At 52.7% G+C, this 22,227-nt stretch overlaps 10 protein-coding genes and 2 non-coding genes across 12 annotated transcripts; 6 read left to right on the top strand and 6 right to left on the bottom strand.

The window, feature by feature from the left end:
* Positions 1-75: 75 nt before the first annotated feature.
* BDP55DRAFT_77021 (pyridoxal phosphate-dependent transferase) lies at positions 76-2,155 on the bottom strand. The gene is made up of 4 exons (XM_060581080.1): positions 1,687-2,155; positions 1,603-1,635; positions 572-1,545; positions 76-512 (listed from the first exon to the last, which is right to left on the bottom strand). Exons 1-4 carry the CDS (start codon positions 1,910-1,912, stop codon positions 267-269), a joined length of 1,479 nt encoding a protein of 492 aa, XP_060431785.1. The 5' UTR covers positions 1,913-2,155; the 3' UTR covers positions 76-266.
* Positions 81-163, top strand: BDP55DRAFT_t120. Its single transcript has one exon. It is a non-coding gene; the product is annotated as a tRNA-Arg (tRNA).
* An 823-nt stretch (positions 2,156-2,978) lies between the features above and the next one.
* BDP55DRAFT_t121 lies at positions 2,979-3,068 on the top strand. The gene has a single exon. It is a non-coding gene; the product is annotated as a tRNA-His (tRNA).
* Positions 3,069-3,238: 170 nt separating this feature from the next.
* On the bottom strand, positions 3,239-4,294 carry BDP55DRAFT_726968 (HemK family methyltransferase; the record flags this gene model as incomplete). The annotated part of the gene is made up of 1 exon (XM_060579224.1): positions 3,239-4,294. One exon carries the CDS (start codon positions 4,292-4,294, stop codon positions 3,239-3,241), a length of 1,056 nt encoding a protein of 351 aa, XP_060431784.1.
* Positions 4,295-6,019: 1,725 nt separating this feature from the next.
* On the bottom strand, positions 6,020-7,471 carry BDP55DRAFT_548563 (uncharacterized protein; the record flags this gene model as incomplete). Its single annotated transcript, XM_060568852.1, has 2 exons — positions 6,020-7,274; positions 7,344-7,471. 2 exons carry the CDS (start codon positions 7,469-7,471, stop codon positions 6,020-6,022), a joined length of 1,383 nt encoding a protein of 460 aa, XP_060431783.1.
* A 465-nt stretch (positions 7,472-7,936) lies between these two features.
* Positions 7,937-11,925, bottom strand: BDP55DRAFT_726965 (amino acid permease; the record flags this gene model as incomplete). Its single annotated transcript, XM_060579223.1, has 4 exons — positions 7,937-9,588; positions 9,637-10,645; positions 10,701-11,686; positions 11,751-11,925. 4 exons carry the CDS (start codon positions 11,923-11,925, stop codon positions 7,937-7,939), a joined length of 3,822 nt encoding a protein of 1,273 aa, XP_060431782.1.
* Positions 11,926-12,096: 171 nt separating this feature from the next.
* On the bottom strand, positions 12,097-13,045 carry BDP55DRAFT_76975 (uncharacterized protein). The gene has a single exon (XM_060581070.1). It carries the CDS (start codon positions 12,895-12,897, stop codon positions 12,268-12,270), a length of 630 nt encoding a protein of 209 aa, XP_060431781.1. The 5' UTR covers positions 12,898-13,045; the 3' UTR covers positions 12,097-12,267.
* A 175-nt stretch (positions 13,046-13,220) lies between these two features.
* BDP55DRAFT_630198 (uncharacterized protein) lies at positions 13,221-13,544 on the top strand (the record flags this gene model as incomplete). The annotated part of the gene is made up of 1 exon (XM_060572121.1): positions 13,221-13,544. One exon carries the CDS (start codon positions 13,221-13,223, stop codon positions 13,542-13,544), a length of 324 nt encoding a protein of 107 aa, XP_060431780.1.
* An 860-nt stretch (positions 13,545-14,404) lies between these two features.
* On the top strand, positions 14,405-17,421 carry BDP55DRAFT_658576 (transmembrane amino acid transporter). Its single transcript, XM_060574492.1, has 3 exons — positions 14,405-14,538; positions 14,669-16,864; positions 16,926-17,421. Exons 2-3 carry the CDS (start codon positions 14,759-14,761, stop codon positions 17,100-17,102), a joined length of 2,283 nt encoding a protein of 760 aa, XP_060431779.1. The 5' UTR covers positions 14,405-14,538; positions 14,669-14,758; the 3' UTR covers positions 17,103-17,421.
* A 76-nt stretch (positions 17,422-17,497) lies between these two features.
* Positions 17,498-18,907, top strand: BDP55DRAFT_658573 (DNA-directed RNA polymerase). Its single transcript, XM_060574491.1, has 5 exons — positions 17,498-17,650; positions 17,702-17,831; positions 18,248-18,306; positions 18,369-18,479; positions 18,535-18,907. Exons 2-5 carry the CDS (start codon positions 17,815-17,817, stop codon positions 18,723-18,725), a joined length of 378 nt encoding a protein of 125 aa, XP_060431778.1. The 5' UTR covers positions 17,498-17,650; positions 17,702-17,814; the 3' UTR covers positions 18,726-18,907.
* Positions 18,908-19,862, bottom strand: BDP55DRAFT_658565 (U6 snRNA-associated Sm-like protein LSm5). Its single transcript, XM_060574490.1, has 6 exons — positions 19,673-19,862; positions 19,567-19,623; positions 19,472-19,510; positions 19,382-19,409; positions 19,267-19,330; positions 18,908-19,209 (listed from the first exon to the last, which is right to left on the bottom strand). The coding sequence occupies exons 1-6, from the start codon at positions 19,695-19,697 to the stop codon at positions 19,174-19,176; spliced, it is 249 nt and encodes an 82-aa protein (XP_060431777.1). The 5' UTR covers positions 19,698-19,862; the 3' UTR covers positions 18,908-19,173.
* A 440-nt stretch (positions 19,863-20,302) lies between these two features.
* Positions 20,303-21,994, top strand: BDP55DRAFT_726962 (exonuclease; the record flags this gene model as incomplete). Its single annotated transcript, XM_060579222.1, has 2 exons — positions 20,303-21,278; positions 21,327-21,994. 2 exons carry the CDS (start codon positions 20,303-20,305, stop codon positions 21,992-21,994), a joined length of 1,644 nt encoding a protein of 547 aa, XP_060431776.1.
* Positions 21,995-22,227: the final 233 nt, after the last annotated feature.

The raw sequence follows: 22,227 nt of genomic DNA, 5'->3' as shown, positions 1-22,227 counted from the left end.
TCGTCGTGGACTGAATTTTCGCGCAATCTGCGTACATCCCTACCTTTAAGTATAATTTCCGCTACCTGATCTTCATCAATGGCCGGTTGGCCCAATGGCAAGGCGTCTGACTACGACTAAGTGTATTATCAGGAGATTCTGGGTTCGACCCCCAGGCTGGTCAGTACTTTTGCATTTCAGCGAGATTGTTCTCGTGGAACTCTTATTTTTATCTCCCCTTGGCTTCGTTGCCTCTTCTTCATCTACAGCGAGGTGTATTGGCGCCATTATGCTCTACGGCAGAGCAACAAGCGCGCAATCGAAGTCCGTTGTGATACCTTCGTCATATCCTCTTCCACGTTCATGGTACCCTGGACTTTTAGGCCACTCATTACGGACCAAGAAGACTGCGACCTAGGACGCTGCTTGATCTCTTCCAGTGCCGTTGCTAGTCGTTTGATAGCTTTGGGCATCGCTTCCCGTTTGTCGGTATACACCAGTCTGAAGCAGCCCGGGACAGTCGAGAGCGAGAGCTATGTTGGTGTTAGTCATTCCTATGGCAAGCTGAGCTGAGTCTCATGGAATGACCTACCTCTCCAGGGCTGAGAAAGACACCTGCTTCATGCAAAAGATGTCGACAAAGTCTCATCTCGCGGCTCCCGGCGAGTTTAGTCAGGTCTTCTCCATGATCCAACCAATCCGTCAGCTTAACGAAGATGAAAACCCCACTGTTAGCTGGAACGAAAGGAATCCTCTTCTCTGTCAAAAGCTGTGCAGTAAGTTTATACTGCGTCTCGAGCCGTTGCCGATACGTCTTCAAGTATCTACGGACTGCCTCCTCGTCGAGCAAGAAGTGCGTGAAAAAGGCAGTCGAGAAACTCGAGACCCACGTAAACAGAACCAGCCTCCTTAGAGAGCGCCAGAGTAGCTCGTTCCGGGTCACGAGGAACCCGAGTCTCAAGCCACCGCAACCAAAGTCTTTACTTGCACCGTACATACAGTGAATGTTTTCCGCGAACACACCGAGAGGTGGGTCGTCCTGTATACTTAGCACGGAGGTGAACGATGGAAGGACCTGTCCGTATGTCCCTGCCGCTGTGGTGAAGGTCGACATGGCGTAGATCTCGTCGGATAGGAGGTGCATGTCTTTCTGCCCGCAGAATCTCGCAATATTGACTAACGTGGTGCGTGGGTAGGTCCTCCCGCAAGGGTTGCTTGGGTTGCAGAGGAGGATGGCCTTGGGGACAATGCCGTCTTTCAGGGCTGCTGCGTGTGCTCTGGACATTGCGTTGATGAGCAGAGGGGCAGATTGCTCGTCGAACTGGCTTTCGATGGGCTCGGTGTTTACTCTGATCAGGCTGACGCCTGCTCTGGCACATAGATCGTGAGGGAACATCATGTAAGTTGGAGTGATGACCATGATACCCTCGCCCGGGTCGCACATGCCAAATGCCATCATATCTAGGAGTGAGGTCACACCGTTGGTGACAAGGATGTCATTGGATGTTACCGGGCGCGAAGAACCGAAATAGCGATTTATGAAGCTACTCATCGCCTTGGCTAGCTCTTTCAACTTGTCATCAGCACACGGTATAGACACCACGGAAGAGACTTGATACTCACCTTTCGGACCCATAACATCCCCGTACCGAGTTGCTACGTGTCGTGTCAGTCCCAACTCTTAATTGAATTATGAGTTACTCATGCCTTTCGCAAAGTCATAAGTCTTGGAGAATTGGTCCATTTCCTCCGCTAGCACATCATCCATTAGACCATTGATGGCACCAGAGAGGTCAATGACTCCATCCGGGCACGTAACCGGGTCATACTGCGGGAGCTTGCCGGCTTCATTTTCCAAGTCGATGAAGCCCCCTGACTCCAAGTTCGCCAAGGCTCGCGAAGATGGTTCGATGACGCGCTTTCCGGATGACATGTCTTGTGAACCCTTGGTAATTGATGTTGCGATTCAAAGGAGGAACTTGAACCCCGCCCGAAGCTGATGCCGGATAAGATATGGCACCCCCGACCTGATTCGGCATGAGATAGCCGAAATCTGGATCCTGGCACTCTAAGTCTACGGATACCTTAATTCATATCCATAGTAGAAAAGCTTACAGACCCATGTAAGTCACCGTCCGGCCCTGACATCGTCACGAGAAACTCATGTTGCAATGAAATTCGTGTGAAGCCGAAGCTGGAGGTCAATCCGATCCATCACGAAGAGGTTCGCTTTCCAAGCTGCAGGTCTCCCACGCGTTCAGTTTTGCTAATCAAACTAACCCGCAAGGAACCTCAAACGCCGTCAGTTATGGCAGGAGTTGATCTACGTTTCCAGCATTCCAGTAATCGGATCTGGACCCTTTCCCACTGCCGTTCCGGCCCCATCCCAAAGGACCACGGCAAGACGCGTGTGCCGCCCGATGACGCGCATTTCTTTGGTGTGGCGTGCAAGGGAAGACCCCTTTCATTTAAATGTTTCTACACTCAGGAACCATCCGAATCCTTGGGTTCAAAGACTGCTGATGGCTGAACACGCGCACCCGAGCGTTGACGGTCAAGCTCATGGGCGGAATGTTTCTTTGCGCCATCTGGACCCCGGCTGTCTGATCTCAATTCTTTTGTGGCGCACAAGGTCCAGCTGACCCGTGGGCAGCAGAGACACGATGTCTCTGCATAATCAGAACGGAAACACGATTAATTCCTTGTGGGAAATGACTTCATCGCCGTTGCGTCCCTTGTTTTATGGCACAGGGTCAGGGTCTTGGTCATCTTAAGTTCCGAGCCTTCATGTTCTCGATTGTGAAGCACAAAGACGGAGCTGGGCTAAGGGACGCACGGGGAAACGTATAGCGGTCATTGGCCCTGCGTCCGCTGCTCGACCGCTGAAAATTAGGGGAAGATAGCAGATCTCCCGCGCAGAACCAGCGCAAAATCCACTTCCAGATCGTTTTGCGATTCTTAGATCCCTGCCGCATCACTCATGATATCAATAACCACTGGCCCAGATCGTCTAGTTGGTTAGGATGATACGTTGTGGTTCTTCTATACAGCGATCCGTGTTGACGGCGGTTCGAATCCGCCTCTGGGCAGTAATCTTTTGCTTTTGCTGCGGATTATCATTGCGAAGCCGGAATTAACATCTTTTGGTGGAACGATTCTGAATTTCTGTTCTCCCGCAATTTGTGAAGCGCTCGACATGATCTGATGTGGTATTGTAGGTGTTATTAACGCGTATGTATCCAAGCTTTTTGAAACTGTCTCATGGACGAATCAAGACTGATCGAACATTCCCGCTGCCCTTGACGGTAATCATCTCCCCATCGACATCAAATGATTTCACTTCATGCTCTTCGGACGACAAGTCTGGCCAGTCCCTCCAGAGTTCGCACGAAGCATGTCTCGTAGAATCGTTGCGTCTGACGAGCTTCACGACCCTGAGAGCCTGTTCCTCGTCTCCCACCTCGAATAGTAAGACTCGCGGGCGTAGTTGGCTCCCAATGTCGAGCAGTCTAGCGTAAAAGACATCGGCATGATCACACCATTCATACGTGGGTGACGTCTCCCCTGGCACAAGCGCGAGCTTCGGCTCGTACTTTCGCACCGAATAGCCCATCTGGCCTTGGCCATAGGTCCAAACTTTGCGTGATATGTACGGCGGGTTTGACACCAACACGTCACATTGATGAAGTGACTGCATATCAGCCTCCTGAAAGACGTCTGCTTTCTGGAAGGACACCTCGTTATCGGGAGATGGCGATATGAGTGACTTCGCAGCCAGGTTGTGCCGCAGGTTTTCCCGCGAGAGGTTGACGGCGATGGGCGAGACATCGACGCCCGTGATGCTGAGCTTCTTGGCCCATCGTGTAAGACGCTCATACAGAGCGAGCGCGATACACCCAGTGCCCGTGCAAAAGTCAACGATTCGCAGGTCTCTGCTCTCAAAACCCGGCAGCTGGCCAAGCGAGATCATATCGGCCAGGTGCAGCGCGTACGCCTCCGTCTCTGCGCGCGGGGCGAGCACGCCGGGCCGGCACTTGATATCGAGGGCTCCAAAGGGCTGGGAGCCGAGAACGTACTGCAGCGGCACGCCGCGGCCGCGTTTTGCGCAGAGGCGTGCGACGCGGGCTTCTTGGTCATCGTGCGCCGGTAGCAGCACCTTTGAAGGCAACTGCCTACCGCTGCTCGCGACGTGCGACCTGATCCAGTGGAGCTCGGTCACCGCGGAGGGTATATCGCGGCATGCCGGCAGGAGGACGGCGGCGTAGGGGGAGATGGCGTGGGCGCGGCGAAAAAGGCAGGGCGGTAGGCGAGGCATCTACCACGGTGCGTGCACGCTTACTATCTGTATGTTTCTCTCCGACCGCTGACTCAATGCATTGCGCGTCATGAGGGGAAGGACGAATAGATGGCGTGAGGGAATTTGTGGATGAGATGAAGTTTGTGAGAGGGAGGTGTAAGGGTAAACCAGGAGTGAGTTGAAAGTTTTGGGGAGCTTGGGAGCTTGGAGCTTGGGCCACACCGAGCCATGTACACCGAGGCCGAGCTTGTTGAAGCCATCGTGGTGTCGGTATTTGAAGACCTGGATAAACAAACAACGGCCAATTTGAAAGAATATGTTTTCTAGTCCCAATAAATTAGATTTGTAATAAGTATGGATGTGAAAGCAGCGTTTTTTTCCTCTCATTTCGGTGGGCCGATTGAACAGAACCCAACTATCTACCGTGCCTAGCTAGGTTGGACTAACACGGCTCTCAACCACAGAGGTCCTAAATCTTGCAGTCACGCGGGATTCTTGGATGGCATCATGCCCTATTCCGGTTCCAACAAGGCAGCAGAATCGAATTTTCAGGGTACCTTAATGGCTACCTTGGCCTACGAGCCAGACATAGCTTCCACTTTATCTGAAGGCTCTTTCCTGCCGGCATACTTCAGGAAAACACTTACCTTAGTTTTCTACAACTCATCATATATTCCTACCAAGGACTACTCCATCAACCTCTGATTATCAAGTCATAGAAGTATACATCGCCAGATCACATCACACAACACCTAAGCAAGCAACCACTCAAACCCCAAGAAAAACGACCAACCAGAAATCAACTCAAAAAAATTAAAAAAAAATAACCAGAACCAACTCCTTCAAACATGCACGTCAGGCCCCACCACCTAGTCCTCCTCATCGCAGCTCTGCTCTGCCTCGTCGACTACGCCCACGCAGACCGCTCCTACTACACTTGGATTCGTTACAAGTGCTGCAACCAACCGGAGCGATTGTTTTGCAAAGAGTCCATCGAAAAGTATAGGTTCTGCCAAGCAGCTGCCCGCATGGGCGGCGTTCCGCCCCTCGTGTGCAGGGTGACACAGCAGTGGAACGAGAGATCCCGACAGGCGTGCCGGCCTGGCATCGAGGGCCCGCCGGACTGGGTCGATCCCGATAAGCCTCATCGCCCTCCTATGAAGTAAAGGAAGGGAATAATCGATCTGTTTTTCCGGGGGAAGGGGGGCAAGGTCCGAGAATACGACGATGGGACCAACCGTGCCACTCTATTTAGTTTCGTCCTAATAGGAACTCGAAATCTGGAAGCGAGCTGGGAAGGTGGTAATATCGCGTATGGGTCAGAGTCATCGCCTTGTAGTATCTGAGGTAAAGGGATAGGGGAAAGGATACAATTGTTGTTCGCAGCCATTCGACTTCCAGTCTCCGTCATAATACTTGGAGTTTTTGTACTTGGCCTATCTGCATAGATCAGTCAGTGTTCATCTAGATTGTCAGTTCAAGGTCGTCGAGTAATATTGCATGATAGGAACGCTATAGAGACATTGAAGACACTACAATCTTGGCAACCAGAGCGGATAACAAATCATAAAGGCTTTCTTTTTGTTCCGAAAAAAAATAAGGGTGGGTAATCGCGACTAAATATCGAGGTCGTACAATACTGTTACAGTGTCTCAACCCCCTGATAGGCGATGGGTATATCATCCCATCCTCAAAACTCCCCAAACCCGAACCAAAAAAGTAAGTAACGATGAAAGAGAAACTTCACACCTCCATAACCGTGATATTCATGACGTTGTTCTTGTAATCCTTGATGAAACTCTCGTAACGCGGATAAACCTCCTCATCGTCGACCCGAAGACGGTCTTTTTGACCCTCATTCTCTTCCTTCTCTTCCTCCTTTTCCTCTTCGTCTTCAACGAAATCTTGCTCCTCTTTCTCCACGGCGTCGCCATCCTCCTCTTCCTCTACTCTAGTCTCGTCTCCTTCCTCGTCGCCGTCCGAATAGTCTTCCCAGAAATTGCCATCCTCAAAGTAATAGTCCGCCCACTCGCCGTAGACTTCCGGCTCAGCCTGCTGTTGTTGTTGCTGTTGCTGCTGCTGCTGCCCCAGCTGTTGGTCCCCTTCGATCTCCCCTTCCGGCCGCGCCTCTGGCAGCCAAGACTGGAATCTCGATATCGGGGCCCCAGTGTTGAGAATGGTATCCTTGGACGAGCGCCATGAGTACTTCCTCGGCACCGGCTCCGGGCTTATGTTCATCTGGTGAACAATGTGATCTGATGGCGGAGGCGTCATCGGTTCGGATGTCGCACGAAGGCGGGGGTCTGTAAACGGGGTTGCCGGCCGGTCTTTTACCGGTGTCAGGAGCGGAGGCGAGTACGAGCCGACGGACTCGTCTCCGACAACAGTGGGAGACAGCGCTTCGGAGGATGAGCGGACAGTAACTCGCTGGGGGCATGGGGAGTCAATGTCCCTCGACGAGAATAGAGACTCGATGCTGTCATCGGACCAGCGAGATGTGTTAGCCTTGGGCGTGTGAAAGCTTAATCGTGATTGACTGCGGGACAGAGTAGGCGGCGGAGAGAGGGGGGCACCGCCAAAGGCCATCGAAGGACCGCATGGGGGTTCTTCGTCGATGTCCCCTGCGTCGCTAGTACTGGGGGTTCTGGTGTGGTATGACCGCCGTGATGCCATCGTCGACTTGGTCGAGCTTCTGCCCACTTCCACGACCTTTGCCGGACCAGAGGAATTGGTCCTTGCTAGACGAGCTTCTTCCAAGTGCACGCTCTCTACCCTTACACTCCGGAGGTACCTGCGGTCCTCCACATCCTGTTCCTCCGGATACGGCCACATCTTGAGGCCCGTCTTGACGCCTCCCCTCTTGTGTTCCTCTTGTCTCTGCAGTGACATGAGGAATTCCATGCATTGCTCGTCATTCGGAATGGCCCGTCTTGATATCGGCCGCTCTGGCCTGTCGGGCGTGTGTATAATTCGAAACGATGAGTCCTCGTCAAGAAGTCTCGGTGGTAGTGTTCTCGGTGATTTGGGCGATAAAGGGAACCGCGGCGATTTGGGTGATAGTGGAAACCTTGGCGACTTTGGGGATTTGGGCGACTTTGGTGATTTAGGAGATGTCATGAGGTTCTTGATCTTCAGACCTCTCAGGTACGGCGACAATTGCGTGGTCCAAGTCGATTTCCTACCATGATCGTTCATATTGACAGTTTGTGGGATTGTCCACGAGGAAGGCAATGCCGGCGGGGCCGGGTGTTTAAAGTCCATGGCTCCAACAGAGGCTTCAAGGAACAGCACTCCTCTTGACAGGCACCGAGGCAGGGGAGAAAAAACCTGGATGGCGAGAGTTTAAGCTGCTTATGCACCGTCGAGGGAAACTCTTTGTAAAGGCTGCAGGCGAAAGCCCATCATGGTGGGCCGGTCGCTGGCAGACAAAGAATGCTTAGTTGAATAGCTTCTCATTTCAGCCAAAGTCACTGAGGAATGTGGCCGGCCCAAAAGAGGTTACCACCACATTCCTTTGTCCCGGGTGATCATCCCCGACATAAGCCGACACGCTGAGAAAAAAATAAACGCCAAAGTATGAATAAACCCCCGCGTGGTTTGACCTTATCATGGATGTTCTCCCTCGCAGGTTTTGAGACACTGCCCCACCATGAGTTCAGACTATAGCCCAACCGTGACAGTCATATTATTACTCAGGACCAACATGACGGGAGGGAGCTCGTGGCAGAGGACTTCAACGTCCGATAGATACTGCACGCTCGCAAGCTCATCCTGGCAAGTCCCCTCCGTGGGCACGGGCAACGTTGTGAACATGACGGCTGTCTCTTTGCTATTTTGCCGCATCAGCTCGTTGAGGATGACATGCTGCGCTCGTGATGGCAAATCGTTGAACGAGAACGAGATGCCTTGCGTCGAATAAGGCGAGCCGGGCCCGTCTGCGTCGGGTCTTGAGTCTAATCTGTAGCGTCCCACAAGCTCCGCCATGTTCATGTGGACGTCGCCTAGATCTGCAGTAGACGCGACCGAAGCTTTGCGTGATCTGCACGATGGTTCCGCAAACGTATTATTCGGCTCGAACTCTTCAGCCGCCGTCACCGTCATCTCGGGCACTGGCCGACTGGAGAACCGTCCTGCAGAGGATTGCCTTGAGAATGCGGGTTGTTCCGCCCGCGGCGTCTCTTCCTCAGTGGTGTCTGCAAACATGATTGTCGGACCAGACGCGCCTTCCACATCGGTTCTCGTCTCTGGCATTGGACGACTTGAGAACCGCACTGCTGATGATTGTCGAGAGAGCGTCGGTCTTGTTGCTGGGGTTGCTTTCCCAGATGCGCTTCCCGAGGTCGCATCATAAGTGTTGATGCCCGCCGACCGGAATCCACCCATGGAACGAGCAGAAATGTTTCGATCGAGCACAGGTCGTTCCAGCGGAGTAGGAGGCGCTGACACGTTTTCGACTCTTCCCACATGGCTTGGGCCCGCTTGCCCTTCAGAACGAGCTTGTGACACCATCGTGCCGTATGATGCTGCCGGTGCAGCGCTCTTGTTCGATTTGCTCCTTTTCTGTTTCGACGGGCTTGTGAGCAAGTCGTCGCTCTGGCTTCGTCCTCGCCCTCGCCCAAGTAGTAACGGCCGTCTAGGGGCATCTACTTCTGGCATCTCGTCCTCGCTGTAGTCGCTGCTGCCAGGTTCAAATTCTGAATCGGAATCAAGGCACGATGGCTGCTGTTCTTGATCACTCATCTCGCCGTCGGAGCCAGAGTCGTCTTCGAAGACCTCATCTCCCAAGTGAGACGTGTGAATTCCAACACTGACGCCAAGGCGAGACAGCTTCGAAACCGTCGGCTTCTTGGGCAGTTCCCCAAAGTGCACCAAACTTGGTCGCCGTCCACTCTCAATGTCGTCCAGTGATACATGCGGGTTAAACACGCCTGGCCGCCCTGCCGTTGACTCGATGATGTTCGCAAAAGACGTGAGCTCTTCGGTCGAGTTCAGGTTTGGCTCGCGGCCTCGAAACCTTTGGAGGTCGTCCCACCACTCTTCATCTTTGAGTATATCATGCACCATGATCTGAGACTCAAGGTCGTTGCTCTGGCCATTAATAATCAGCTCATACGTGTTGAGCTGTCCAGAAGCCAGCCAGAACACGATGACCTCGGCCTCGATCCTCAGCTTGTCTAGCAAAGCCTTGACCCGCGCCCTCTCTTCCTCTACTTCACTTTCATACTCCACAAAGACCATGACGCGGATGTTGTAGACCTTGTGCCATGTCGGCACGCTGTAGAGGATGTAGCCGAGTTGGAGAATCAAAGTATCTGCAAATGTTTTAGCAAGATTCTGACGAAGATATCAGTATTGCTCACATGTGTCGAAGTTGGTTGTCAAGACACTCTTCCCATCTGACAAAACTTCTGCCGACATCTGGATCGGCCAGAGATCGAGATGTTTCTTGATGTTGGCCTGGTCCTTGCGCGGCGTTTCCAAGTTTTCAAAGCCTTTGCCAATCGCAACGTTGAGTTTGTACCTCAGAGCGAGGTCCTCCAACATTGTCATGTAACTTGTGACGCTCATCAGGCCCTCTGTCTTCATCACATCGGTAGGCAGCATACCTTCCATCAGACGCGCTGATGTGTCGCCCCGTCTTCTGCGTGGTGGTCTCTCTTTGGCTTTAGCCTGAGGACGAGCATTCGAGTTCGACGAGCTTGGAGCTTTCGGAACTTGGAATGAAGGACGGGAATCTCTTAGCTCATCCATATTGTAGAATCCCATGACGGCAATGTTTGGCCGCATACCACCCAAGCCAGCTGACAGAATCAAGTTTCGGATACCCCAGGTAATGGTCGGGGACATTGTCAGCTGCACAAAAGCCTTGATGCGGGAGAACTCTGAGATGTACTTTGTCCACGCTGCCTGTTGAAGCCTTGCTTCGTGAACGCCGCTGCTGAAATCGTCCGTCACAATAACATGGCCGAGTATATAAAGACCCCCTTTCTTGACGGAGTTGCAGAATTGAATCAGCCGAGTTTGACTCCTAGGATTGTTGATGAGTAGAATGATTTGGGGCCTCCAGAACTTGATATGCTCGGGCCGTAGTCGCAGCAAGTACTTTCTCACTTGATGGTAGATGAGGTTTTGGGAGACATCACCCCATCGCTTCGGTGGACTGAGATAGTGAATCAGAGAAAAGAGGAAGATGAGCAAGCAGACCGCCGTAGCCGCGTAAGTCTGGTCAATGAAGAACATAGCTGCTGCAGACATGATGCTGCCAGCGAAAGCTGTCTCCCAACTGAAGAACTTGAACGCTGGCCGAAAGTTGGGTGCTGATCCTATCTTGAGTAGGAAACATGCTAGATTCATGACGAAAAAGGTCATCTACTATTTGTCAGCCCAAAATAGCTTCATCCAGATTGAGTAGGCAGGTGCTCACCTGGTAGCCCATGGAAATCAAAGTCGCAATCTGGTTCAGATTGGCAAACATGGCGATTTGGGCAAGTAAATACGTGAGGATGATGGCTTGGATTGGCTCATCTGCCCTCTTCGTCCCTTTCGAGAATGGCAGCAGACCAGGAAGCAGTTTGTCCCTCGCCAAGGCTTGCATGAGCTTTGCAGCGCCAATAAGTCCCATCACGGCGGAGAAGAAGGTGACGGCACACTCTCCTGCAAGGATCAAAGGCGGGGACAAGCTCGTTGCCGAGATAATGTTTGTGTTGTTGAGAAATGAAGCATGCGTTGTGGTGGAGGCCATGGAAAAGACTACAACCAGGTACGCAATGAACGTGGTCATCATCGCCCACAGAGTCCCTTTCGGGATGTCTTTGCTGGGATTAGCCAGATCTCCAGACATTGAAGCCCCTGCGAAGATTCCTGACGTGGCAGGAAACAGGATGGCAAAGACCTCTCGAAAAGTTTCAAAACCCTTGAAAGATTCGCTTTTCGTATGAGGAGCAAAATTGTCCACCAACGTTTCGATACTAAAGCCGGTGAAGCGTACACCAAGTCCATCGTCCCGAAAAGGAGACTTCAATGCGGAAGATATTGGAATGCTTATAATGGCGAGACTCAGTATGACAAGCAGCGCATTGCTAGCCTTGGCAAATATGCCGCTCCCGGCTAAGCACAATCCAGCACAGAGAAGCAAAGCCAAGGTCTGTAGCATATAGACAGTCCAGTAACCTTGGGGAAAAGATTCCCCGGCGTTCAGCTTTATGCAGTCAATGAGGCCAACAACGTTGAGAGCGGTGTTGAGAACTTGGGCGAGATAGAAGAGCATCCCGATGGAACCGCCAAACTCGGGGCCAAGAGACCTCGAGATTACGTAGTAGGCGCCTCCGCCCTTGACTTCGCCATTTGAAGCTATAGCAGACAGAGAGAGCGTTGTCAAGAAGTCTACAAGGTAAGCCGTAACGAGTAGTCCTGTGGGATTTGGTTAGTGTGGATTGAGATGGAGTGAGCGCATCTGTGTTAGTAGCTGACGAACCAAGCATGCCCAAAAGCCCAACCTGACCGAGAATCCAGCCAAAACGCAGAAACATGAGAATGCTGAAGATGTTGAGACAGACGGGGATGTAGACGCCCGAAACTGCGCCCAACTTGGCCTTGGTACTAGTCTGCTCCATGCTGGAGAGACTCGGTCGTCTGTCGTCGCCGCCCATGGTGAAGGTCGAAAAAGGGGGTTCGTCGTAATCAACAGGTCGACCCGGAACTCTTCCCGGAAATGGGGACGGGTGAATGCGCCACCTCCACGATCGTTTTCCTCGGGGCCGAACCACAATGAAGAGCCGACAAAGATTCGACGAACTTGAGTGAGGGAGATGGGATGGTCGTCGTCGTCGGTCAACAACAACCTAACGGTGTGGGAGCGCAGCGCATAGGTATATAAGTTAGAGTCCCCGCCCTTAATCGCACCAGTGTGCAATGTCGGACTGGGCTGGCTAATCAATCCCCCAGTGCGTCCAAGTGTAGTTGAACGATGGCTTGCGGCGCGGCGGCGGTGATCACGGCGACCAGTAAGAGGATGGCCTGGTTAGGACGGCGGGCCGCACAGGCATCCAACTGGCCCGGCGCATGTCTCGCGTCTTTCTCGTCGTCTCGTTTTCAGGGTTCACCGTTCTGCGAGCCAGGGATATCTGGGGCGATCCAATGCAAGCCTCTCCAATACCCCGCGTGCCGATTGGAAAGCCGCGATATGCTCCAGCCGGTCGCGCCGTGTTTGTTGGTGATCCACTCACACATCCAAGCACCAAAGTCTGGGAAATGCAGTGAGATGCAGAACAAGAGGCCGAAGTAGGAAGACGAAACGACGTCATCCAGCAGCGAGGGACAGATTGGAACCGGTCAGTCGCCAATGCGTGACAAGCGGTCACCGTGGTGGGACTGTGGGTTGTGCAGAGCGTTTTCTCGTGTCCAAGGATCTGTGAGGAGGGTAGTAGTAGGGTATCCTGCAGAATCGAGATGCGATTTCTTTGGAATTCCGTCAGGTAGGGTAGGGAGTCTATCTGTAGCCTGCGGGTAGCACGTTGATGTTGTTGGTTGGGTACGTCGTCCGGTTTGCCCGATCCCCCACGAGCCTCGAGTGAGCTTCCATGCCACAGATAAATACCTAGGTGTGTTAGGGCGATGGGCATAGCATCACAGGCCAACGAGAATAGCGTCAAGTGTCAAATGTCTGGCATCTGCCAGCCATCTGGCTCGACATTCCATCTGATGCTGGCGCGGCAGGGTTCGTCCTCCAAAATAGAAAACCAGAGACCAGTCCGTTGACTCAGGCGCATGACAGCGGCAAGCCGGAGATTTCAATGGGATGGGCCGGATTGGCCGCTGGTACCGCGAATGAGCAGTCACCAGTGTGGCTTTGCCGCTTATCAGCCAGCAACATGGGAGTGTCGAGTGTCTCTGCTTCATGACTCGATGATGGGGTTTCAATGTCAGAGGTGAAGAGTACAGGCGCATGGGATGCGAAATCAGCGATGACTACACCCAGGGGCACACAGGTACCGCTACATGCGCGGGTTCACTCGAGGAGTCGAGTCCTGAGTTTTTAGGTGCTGCTGTTCACACTCGCAGGCAGTTCTGGCCACAAGGGAGGTGGAGAGCCGCTGAAGAGCACCCGCCGCGGGGCTCCAAATCACACGCAGCCCACGCCAGGATGAGCGCGCTAGCCCCCCACTCTCCCTCTCACCCGTCGGAGCAAGAGGGACAAGTGAGGCGGGAGGTGCATGCGGCCAATGAGGCCTCTTCGCTTACTGTGGCGGTCGAGCTGTGCCTTACCTAAGCTGGTAAGATCCGATGGGAACCTTGGTTTTTGGGTAGTGTGCGCTGGCAAGCAAGACGAAATACTCGGCTCATTTGTAGTAAAAATTGTGAGTCGTATCCATTTTGAAGTGTTTGAGAAGTCTTGAAAGGACCGGAGGATGGCCGATCATAGAGAGAAAGCCACATATCCCAGAGATTTTCGCTGTGCTGTTTTGTTGTGCTGAATCAGACATGCGACTGACGGACAATACGAACCGGTCCGACGGCCCAAAAGCACAGGTCCTGGCGTAGGTAGTAGGTACAGTGGCACAGTGGCATATGCGGTTCCTGGTCAAAGAGTTCAAGATATTACATAAGAAGAAGTTAGAGACGAGCGCAAAAGTACAGGCAGTGAGACGAAGATATGAATTAGACAAGGAATATTGGTTGGAATGACCTAGACACCTTGTTGCTGTAGGAGACTTGAGATATCGCTGCGGCAATCTAAAGTAGATAGATACCCAAGATAATGCATCTTATCGTTGGTGGCTGGAGCTTGCAAGCTGTGACATGGAGCATAGCGTGTGATGATTCAAGAGTACCGTTACCAAGCACTGGAACCTGGGAGACCTGGCAAACCATGTCCGAGACAAGTCCTCACCTGGGGCAGCGTAGAGCGGCTAATACAGGCAGAACACTGCCTTGAGAGCGAAGCATGGTCAGCATGCCCGGCGGATGAAGCAAGGAACCCGAGAGAGCTTCTGGCTGTCGGTTGTCATAGCCCGACGGGTTTCGGCAGCGCAGCCACAGCACACCTACCTCTCCCATGCCCTGCTACAGGCTGCCAGGTAGCGCTACCTACCCGACGCTATCTGTGTGAGCCACAGACTCTCCAGACCTGCCAGATTAGGTCACCCGACCCGCATGGAAGCGGCGTCCTTATCACGGGTTCCCAGTAGCAACAGCTTCGAACGCACATCCCCCAAGCCGTGCGCTGCAATTGATCTCGTCAGCTGTCTTACAACTGAGTCCAGGTAAACTCTCCCCGGACTTGATTCGAACCTACATCTTCTCCATCATCTAGCTCTCGTTTTTCTCCCGGTTCCGTCTCATCTTCTCCTACCCATGACACTTTGCTAACTTTGTTGTCTGTTGTTGATCCAGTTCGGAATCTGCAACGCTGTGGTTGGAGGCTCCTCGATATACCGAAAATCGGCTTTCGACAGTCCCCGACCGGTTTCATTAGGCACCATCATGGCATCTCCTTCGAGAGATCCCCTCAGCATTCCTAGGGCCGACTCCCCGTCCCGACAATTCGGCTCTCTACCTCGAGCAGACGCCACCGCTCGACTGGCATCGCCCGTACCGTCGCAGCAATATGGCACTCCCCAGACCGGCCGCTTCGTCGGGAGCTCAAGTAGGCTAGGCGACGCCAGCGAGACCGCCAGCCTTGCTCCTCTTGCCGGAGCTGCTCCTTCAAGTGTTCAAGGTCCCGGCGTCTCGGCTCTGGCTGCCGCCTTGTCCAACTCTTTGGGAACATCTCCACCGAGACATGGCACACCACCGGTGCGTTCTGCCACTCCTCCGGCACGACCTCTCTCCCCGGCTGCTGCCGGCGCTCAGCTTTCGAGCACACCCATGACCAACTATGGATCTTTCGACTCTCGTTCGCGAAACGCCGGTGCGGGTGCCTACGAAGACCCCGAGATTGTCAAGAGGCATTTGGTCCAGCCTACCGACGCTGCTTCCGAAGAGTCTAGCATGCGTGATGGTGTGAAGGGTAAACAGACCGTGAACGCCGATGCCGAGACCGGACTGAACGAGGACGAGTTTTCGAGTTTGCAGCTGCAAGGCGGAGACGTGACTCGAGGCATTTACAAGTGGACCGAAGAGGCAGAAGCCCGCAACAAGATGCAGCGCAGCAAGAGTTTCAGCATTTCGCGTCCGGACCCCGAGACCGATATTCTTGACATCAACACGATCAAGGTTCCGGGAGGTTTCCGTCGCAACTACCTGCGCAGGGCGGCCAGAAGCCCCTCTACGGCCAGAGATGGTGGTGAGCGCGGCGAGGCTAGCGAAGCCTCTCAGCCTCGGCTGCTGACATCCAGCTTCCTCGAGTTCCTTTCTATCTATGGCCATTTTGCAGGTGAAGAGTTGGAGGAAGACGACGAGGCCTTACGACCCGGCGAATACTTCTCCTCGGGCGAAGACATGTACGAAAGCGACGACGATAGCGACGACGACAGAGAGCCGATGGAAGACAGCGCGCTGTTGACGCCATCGCGCCATAGAAGGAGACGCAAGCAGCGTGGTGGCAGTGGAAAGAACAGCCCTATGAGCGCGGCATTGCTTCTGCTCAAGTCATTCGTTGGCACTGGAGTTCTCTTCTTGCCTCGTGCTTATCTGAATGGTGGTATGGTCTTCAGCAACGCCGTCTTGCTTGGAGTTGCGGCGCTGAGCTACTACTGCTTCGTTCTCTTGGTTACGACTCGTCTCAAGGTCGACGGATCTTTTGGTGATCTTGGCGGCATTCTTTATGGCAAATGGATGAGGGCGACTATTCTCACATCTATCGTAATAAGTCAGATCGGATTTGTGGCGGCATACATGGTCTTTACGTCAGAAAACCTGCAGGCCGTTATTCTAGCAGTATCGGACTGCAAATCCAACATCGCTGTCAAGTGGTTGATCCTCTTGCAGGTGCTCGTCTTCCTGCCATTCTCCCTCTTGCGAGATATCGAGAAGCTGAGTTTCACTGCTCTTATCGCGGACGCCTTCATCCTGCTTGGCCTGGCCTACCTGCTTTACTACGACATCCTTACCTTGAGTACCAACGGCATTGCGGACATCATCCAGTTCAACCGCAACGATTGGACCTTGTTCATAGGCACAGCAATCTTTACGTTTGAAGGAATTGGCCTCATCATTCCTATTCAGGAGTCGATGAAGAACCCCAGCAAGTTCCCTCGTGTCATGTTGGCGGTCATGATCATCATCTCCGTCATCTTCATCGGCATGGGTGCAATCTCGTACGCTGCCTACGGATCCAAGACAGAGACTGTGGTGCTCCTCAACATGCCCCAAGACAACAAGGCGGTCAACAGTGTCCAGTTCCTTTACTCTATCGCCATTATGCTGTCAATTCCTTTGCAGCTTTTCCCCGCCATCAAGATTACCGAGAATGCGCTATTTACCAAGAGCGGAAAGTACAACCCCTACATCAAGTGGCAGAAGAACCTGTACCGCTTTTTCTTTGTCATTCTTTGCGCCGTCATCGCATGGGGTGGTGCGGATGATCTTGACAAGTTCGTTGCCCTTGTCGGTAACTTTGCCTGTATTCCGCTTGTCTATATCTACCCGGTGAGTATAGCCATGCACATGAGCCTACCAATGTGGGATACGACTGCTGACCTTCGAATAGCCCCTGCTTCACTACAAGGCCGTTGCGAGAAACAGACTCTGGAAGATTTCCGATATCATACTCTGCATCTTTGGCTTCGTTGCCATGGCTTATACCACAACCTTGACTGTTTATAGCTGGGCTGGTGGCTCTGATGAAGGCAAGCCTCCGGCATACTGCGACCGCAGGGGGAAGTAAGTTGGCACAAAGTGTCTCAGGGAAACGCATGCGACTGCATTTTAATTGTCATTCAGTGCTGTCTGGAAAGCGTTGGGTAATCATTGCATGGATTCCAGCGGGTTCTTCAAGGGTTTTGGACAGCATCGGTCGGTCGTCAATGAGCATGGGCTTGTACATAGACTGAAGAACAAGAGGCTCATCGCCACGTTTATAGTTCTGTATGTGTATACGTAGTAGCGGTTTGATCCAATCAATCTATTCTTCAGTTAATTCTGAAAAGTCCCTGAAAACATAAAGAACATGGAGCTGTAGATATCGCGTGTCTCAGCGATTTTGGATTCAACATGTGTAGGTGGAAAGGAAGATGTATGAAGGGAGCAGCAATATGCACTGCCACATTTGTGCATCTGTGGCGCAGCTCAAATTCTGGAGGACCCACAATGACTTCAGCCCGGGGAGGCATCCTCAATGAGAAGGAGCCTGAGCTTAACCACATCCCACTCACTCACCACGATCTCTCGTACCCCGGGTGAACTCTCAGATTTCACCATAGTACCAACACAAAGGCATGCATCAATCTCCCGTCATGATATCGCAATCGACTAACCAATTTTCAGTCTCACTTTGGTTTCCTAAATTCAATAATTTTTAACCACGCATTATCTTCGGCTTTGTCCTTCAAGTCTTACCACCGACTCTACCTTCCCGTTCACCATCACGAATCAACAAGATGAACGCGCCTGATCGGTAAGACGATCTGATTCCCCTTTGTTCTTGTGAGATTGGGGAAGATTCTAGGTCTGCCTAGCCAGAAGCCAGACTCGAGACGGCTTCACATTGTCATGATTCCCTTTGGGCTCCCCCTCAAGTTGCCCTCAAGGTGGCCGTGGTCTTCTTCTGGCTTCCTTGCCTGGCTTTACCAGAGGTGCCTTCGCAAGGCATGGAACTATTTTCACACCTCTATCCCATATCACAAGATTTTCCTTGCTGTTCCATACACGGTCTACCGTATCGCTGCTTTCCCAAGCATATCAAGATTCCAGAACCACCTCTCAGCATACACCTAAGCCACATCATGTCTCTCCAAATTGATACCGATCCTTCTCGGCGCGTTTCGTTGGAACCAAACAAAACTCGGTACACTGAAGCTAACTCGTTTCTAGTTTCGAGCTCTTCCTGCTCGGTGATGGCGAGAAGAAGATCGAGGAGAAGGTCTTCTCCGGTACGTTTTTCCCGCTCATTGACAATCTCCCAAGCCATTCGGCTGAGCTAAACGCTTCACAGGAATGTCCAACACCTCGGACTTCGTCATCAAGAAGGAGGACCACACCCTCGGCAACCTCTTGTCTGAGCACCTCAAGATGCATAAGCACGTCCTGATGGCGGGTTACAAGAGTAAGGCGCAATGCTCCTGAACCAGCGTCACACATATACTAAACTCTCATCACAGTCGCGCATCCAAACGTCCCCGAGATGTTCATCCGAGTCCAGACAGACGGCTCGATCACCGCCAAGGAGGCCTTGGTAGAAGTCATTAAGAAGCTCATGCAGGACTTGTCGCACCTCAGTCGCGAGTTCACTCGAGAGTTCGAGCTTCGTCGCATGGTCGAGGCCGGCCGTTCGAATCAGCAGGGCCAGTAAGCTGGACGTACTTGAGACGATGGGTTACATCTCGCGTGGGATTTTTCCTCTAGGCGTTAGGCGGATAAGGTCATTAGGGAATAACGGTCTGATACCGAAGTTTGGCATGGGGAATCGTCATATTGGTTTTCGCGTTCTGGGCTGAGAAAGGGCCTCGGATTAGAAAAGTTGATCATTGTGCATTACGTCGTCAATTACGCGATGCTTTGAAAGGCTCTCTCCGTGACATTTTGTGATGCGTATGCCCAGTTCCCCGAGGCCTTCTTTCGTGATTCACCCTTGGGCTCCGAGTCAACGCTTTCAGCTTTCAGCTTTCATGGCGTATTTGCTCGTACTACCCTGGTGCCGTCCTCGTAAGACCCTCCAGGTTATCAGAATGGTGAACTTGGTCTACCTGCGATCTTGAGGAACAGCTGCCTCTGCTCAAATTCTTTCCCTCCAAACTTCTTCATGCTGTCACTGGACCTTCTCCTCCAGGAATGAGCTGCGCACCATTAGTGACTGTTTCCCCTGTTGAGAAACCCGAGGGGGCAATACGTACCATGCAAATGTTGTTGCCGTTCAGTAGGATCTTGGGGAGCTTTGTGTGGTTTCCAGAGTAGTCACTAGCCGGTGGTTAGCAAGGGGCATGCGCTTCCGTCAGACGGGTCACGTACAATTCTGTCACGTCCTCCAACACCATGTCTATTTTTCTTTTGTCAGAGATTTCCGGTAAGGGGATAGCTCAACCTCAGAAGTTCACTCACTGACGTAGTCATCGAAACCCAGGAGCGTGCCACTGAATTCTGCCATCCCTTCGAGTTAGCAATCAGTAACGTTTGGCATAGGACGGCCGAATTACCCTTGTCGCCCTTCATTACAACCCAAATCCTCGATCCAACACACTTGTCGATGAGTTCTACGTTCGTCAGCTACGATGATCTGCGTTTATGGGCTTGTCCACTCACCCAGAGGGAGCAGTTGCGATGCCATTTTGCCGCTTGAAATTTCGAATCTGATGAATGTTCTGATTTTTTCTGGTTTTTGGTTTCCTTACAGAGGCTCCGCAGGGATTAAAGTCGTCAAAGTACTTGATGGTCGCTTTAATACACCAAACAAACGTTCCTTGCCAGCCACCAAAACGTCGATGCTTAAGATGATGGACGTCGTGCACCTGGGCCAGAGGGGTGAGCGTAGAAGCCCAAGTCAGGTGACTGCGCGATGAGCTGTGAATGACTAAGCCGAATCGCCCTGGAGCTCTCAGCTCCCGCTGCCGCCAACTGGTCGCGCATCACTCACAAAGCCTAGTTTAATTGAACCCCTCCATCACCCACGACGCGTCTGCCTGAAGAATACCCGTTCGTCACTTTGTCGCGCCAATGCCCGGTGGCAAATATGGCGCTTCACTTCCCCCTCAGATACACCCGCGAGCAGCGGTGATGGGCTTCCCTAGACGCAGCATTTTTATTCTATATAAGTCTCTACTCTTGCCGAGGTCGTCGCTGGTCCAAACGTCTGTACACTCTTTTTTCGAATTCCATGTTGCCCATGGCCTTTCGCTGACAGTTTCGACAACACACAGGCGTTCCAAATCAACAATGTATCCTTCTTCATACGCCAGACTATGGAATCCCGTTCGAGGTATCGTCTTCGGCTCTGTGCGGCAGGGCGAGACGTTCCATCCGCGAGTGGACATGCTGCGTTCTCTACACACCACGACGCCAGACAATAGCCAGCCCGCAGCTGCGACGAGATCGAACGACGAGATTATAGACTCTGACAGCGATGACCTTTTCTACACCGCTCCGGAGTACCAGCCCGTATTAGACAACGTGCCCACTGCCCAGATGCCTCAAGCAGACCCCGCAGGGAGTACGAAGGAGGGCAAGGTTGAGGCTGAGGGGACGGCGGCTACGGAGCCAGCAGAACCCCCGCAAACAAGTATAGACTTCAAGATCCCTCTGCCGGCATTCCGAAAAGCCCAGGAGGCGAAAGAGAACACGGGGGAATCGTTCTGGTCTTACACACTCTTTCGTGGGCCCGAGGTAGACGGGGTCGAGCAAAAGGTCAAGGTGCACTACTGCAAGACCAAACACACCATGGAGAGAGTATGCCAATATTTTAAGGATGATGCAGTCCTCGGATTTGATCTCGAGTGGTTTCCGGATGCCAAGAAGACCTCGGGTCCGAAGAAGAACGTCTCTTTGATCCAGATTGCCAACGAGAGTCGGATCGCTCTCTTTCACATTGCCTTGTTCCCCAACGACGACTTTGTCGCTCCGACGTTCCGGAAGATCATGGAGGACTCTGACGTGCGGAAGGTCGGCGTGAATATCAAAGGGGACTGTACGCGGATACGAAACAACTTGATGGTCGATACGAGGGGAGTCTTTGAGCTCAGCCACTTGTATAAGCTTGTGAAGTACTCGGCAAGTGGTGAAGTTGGATTGATCAACAAGAGGCTTGTGCCTCTGGCTACAATGGTCAAGGAACATCTCGGTCTCCCCATGTTCAAGGGGCAGGATGTCCGGTCGAGTGACTGGTCCCAGTCCCTGAACATGGACCAACTCATGTGTAAGTGCTTCCGAAATCTTTCCTCTGACGCTTGCTGATATTGCCTAGACTCCGCTTCGGATGCGTATGCTGGCTTCCAGCTATTCCACGTTCTCAATGGGAAGCGTGAGAGCCTGGACCCCACTCCACCAATCCCCTATAATGCTGAGCTTGGCCTGAGTATTCGTTTTGCCGACGGCATCGCCCTCCCGACGACAGACAAGAAAGATTTGGAGGCCGACCCGCGGAACATCTCTGCACCTCTGTCGGTCTCGGAGTGCCAAGCAATCATGGACAGTCTTGAAGTTGAGGAAGATGGCGAGGGCCCATCCATCGCCGAGAGCGTCAGAGCCGCCACAAAGGCTGCATCGACCCAGAAGCGCCAGAAGGATGCCAGAGTAGTGGCCGCCGATGAGAAGCTGGCCGCTTACCGGACTACTATCAAGTCCCTCCGTGCCTCGCCGTCCGCCGTACGATCGTATTTTATCTGGAAGGACAACAACGACCTCACACCTGAGGCCATCGCCAAGGTCCTCCGAGACCCGCCGCTGCAGACGAATACGGTGGTGAGCTACATTCTGGAGGCTCTCAAGTTGGAGAAGCTGCCGTTCGACAAGAAGCGGCTGCGAAACGAGATCCTGCACACGCTGCCGAAGGAGGTTCTGCAGGGCAGGTATAAGGCTTTGATGCTGGAGGCTCAGAAGCCCGATGCTGGGGATGCTTCCTCGGTTGCGTGAAATGAGCTCAGCTCCGTATATGAAGAGGGTGGCATGGCGAGTCCACGAACCAAGAGAAATACGCTGTTTAGTTTAGCATTGGATTCATGCATAATAGAGATACCCGCATTGGTTACATTCACCTCCAACAGCCCGTAAAAAAGTCATAAAGGATGCAAGTGGACGCGTCAACTCTTTGCCAATTGCCGAGCCGCACGTCAGCCACAGCCGCCCCTGCATGTTTCGAAACATGA

Source organism: Colletotrichum godetiae (assembly GCF_030913485.1).
Source record: "Colletotrichum godetiae strain CBS 193.32 chromosome Unknown BDP55scaffold_13, whole genome shotgun sequence".
NCBI lineage: Eukaryota > Fungi > Ascomycota > Sordariomycetes > Glomerellales > Glomerellaceae > Colletotrichum > Colletotrichum godetiae.
Note: the sequence above shows the minus strand (reverse complement) of the source record. Positions and strands in the feature narration are given on the sequence as shown.

Coding starts and splice junctions, on each gene's coding strand:
- BDP55DRAFT_77021 (XM_060581080.1), bottom strand. CDS start 1,912: ATGTCATCCGGAAAGCGCGTCATCGAACCATCTTCGCGAGCCTTGGCG. Junction 1,546..1,602: donor GGATGTTATGGGTCCGAAAG/GTGAGTATCAAG, acceptor ACAAGTTGAAAG/AGCTAGCCAAGGCGATGAGT. Junction 513..571: donor TCTTTCTCAGCCCTGGAGAG/GTAGGTCATTCC, acceptor ACACCAACATAG/CTCTCGCTCTCGACTGTCCC.
- BDP55DRAFT_76975 (XM_060581070.1), bottom strand. CDS start 12,897: ATGCCCATCGCCCTAACACACCTAGGTATTTATCTGTGGCATGGAAGC.
- BDP55DRAFT_658576 (XM_060574492.1), top strand. CDS start 14,759: ATGGCATCTCCTTCGAGAGATCCCCTCAGCATTCCTAGGGCCGACTCC. Junction 16,865..16,925: donor CGCTTGTCTATATCTACCCG/GTGAGTATAGCC, acceptor ACCTTCGAATAG/CCCCTGCTTCACTACAAGGC.
- BDP55DRAFT_658573 (XM_060574491.1), top strand. Junction 18,307..18,368: donor CGAGGAGAAGGTCTTCTCCG/GTACGTTTTTCC, acceptor AACGCTTCACAG/GAATGTCCAACACCTCGGAC. Junction 18,480..18,534: donor CCTGATGGCGGGTTACAAGA/GTAAGGCGCAAT, acceptor CTCTCATCACAG/TCGCGCATCCAAACGTCCCC.
- BDP55DRAFT_658565 (XM_060574490.1), bottom strand. CDS start 19,697: ATGGCATCGCAACTGCTCCCTCTGG. Junction 19,331..19,381: donor TTGGAGGACGTGACAGAATT/GTACGTGACCCG, acceptor ACCACCGGCTAG/TGACTACTCTGGAAACCACA. Junction 19,210..19,266: donor ACGGCAACAACATTTGCATG/GTACGTATTGCC, acceptor AATGGTGCGCAG/CTCATTCCTGGAGGAGAAGG.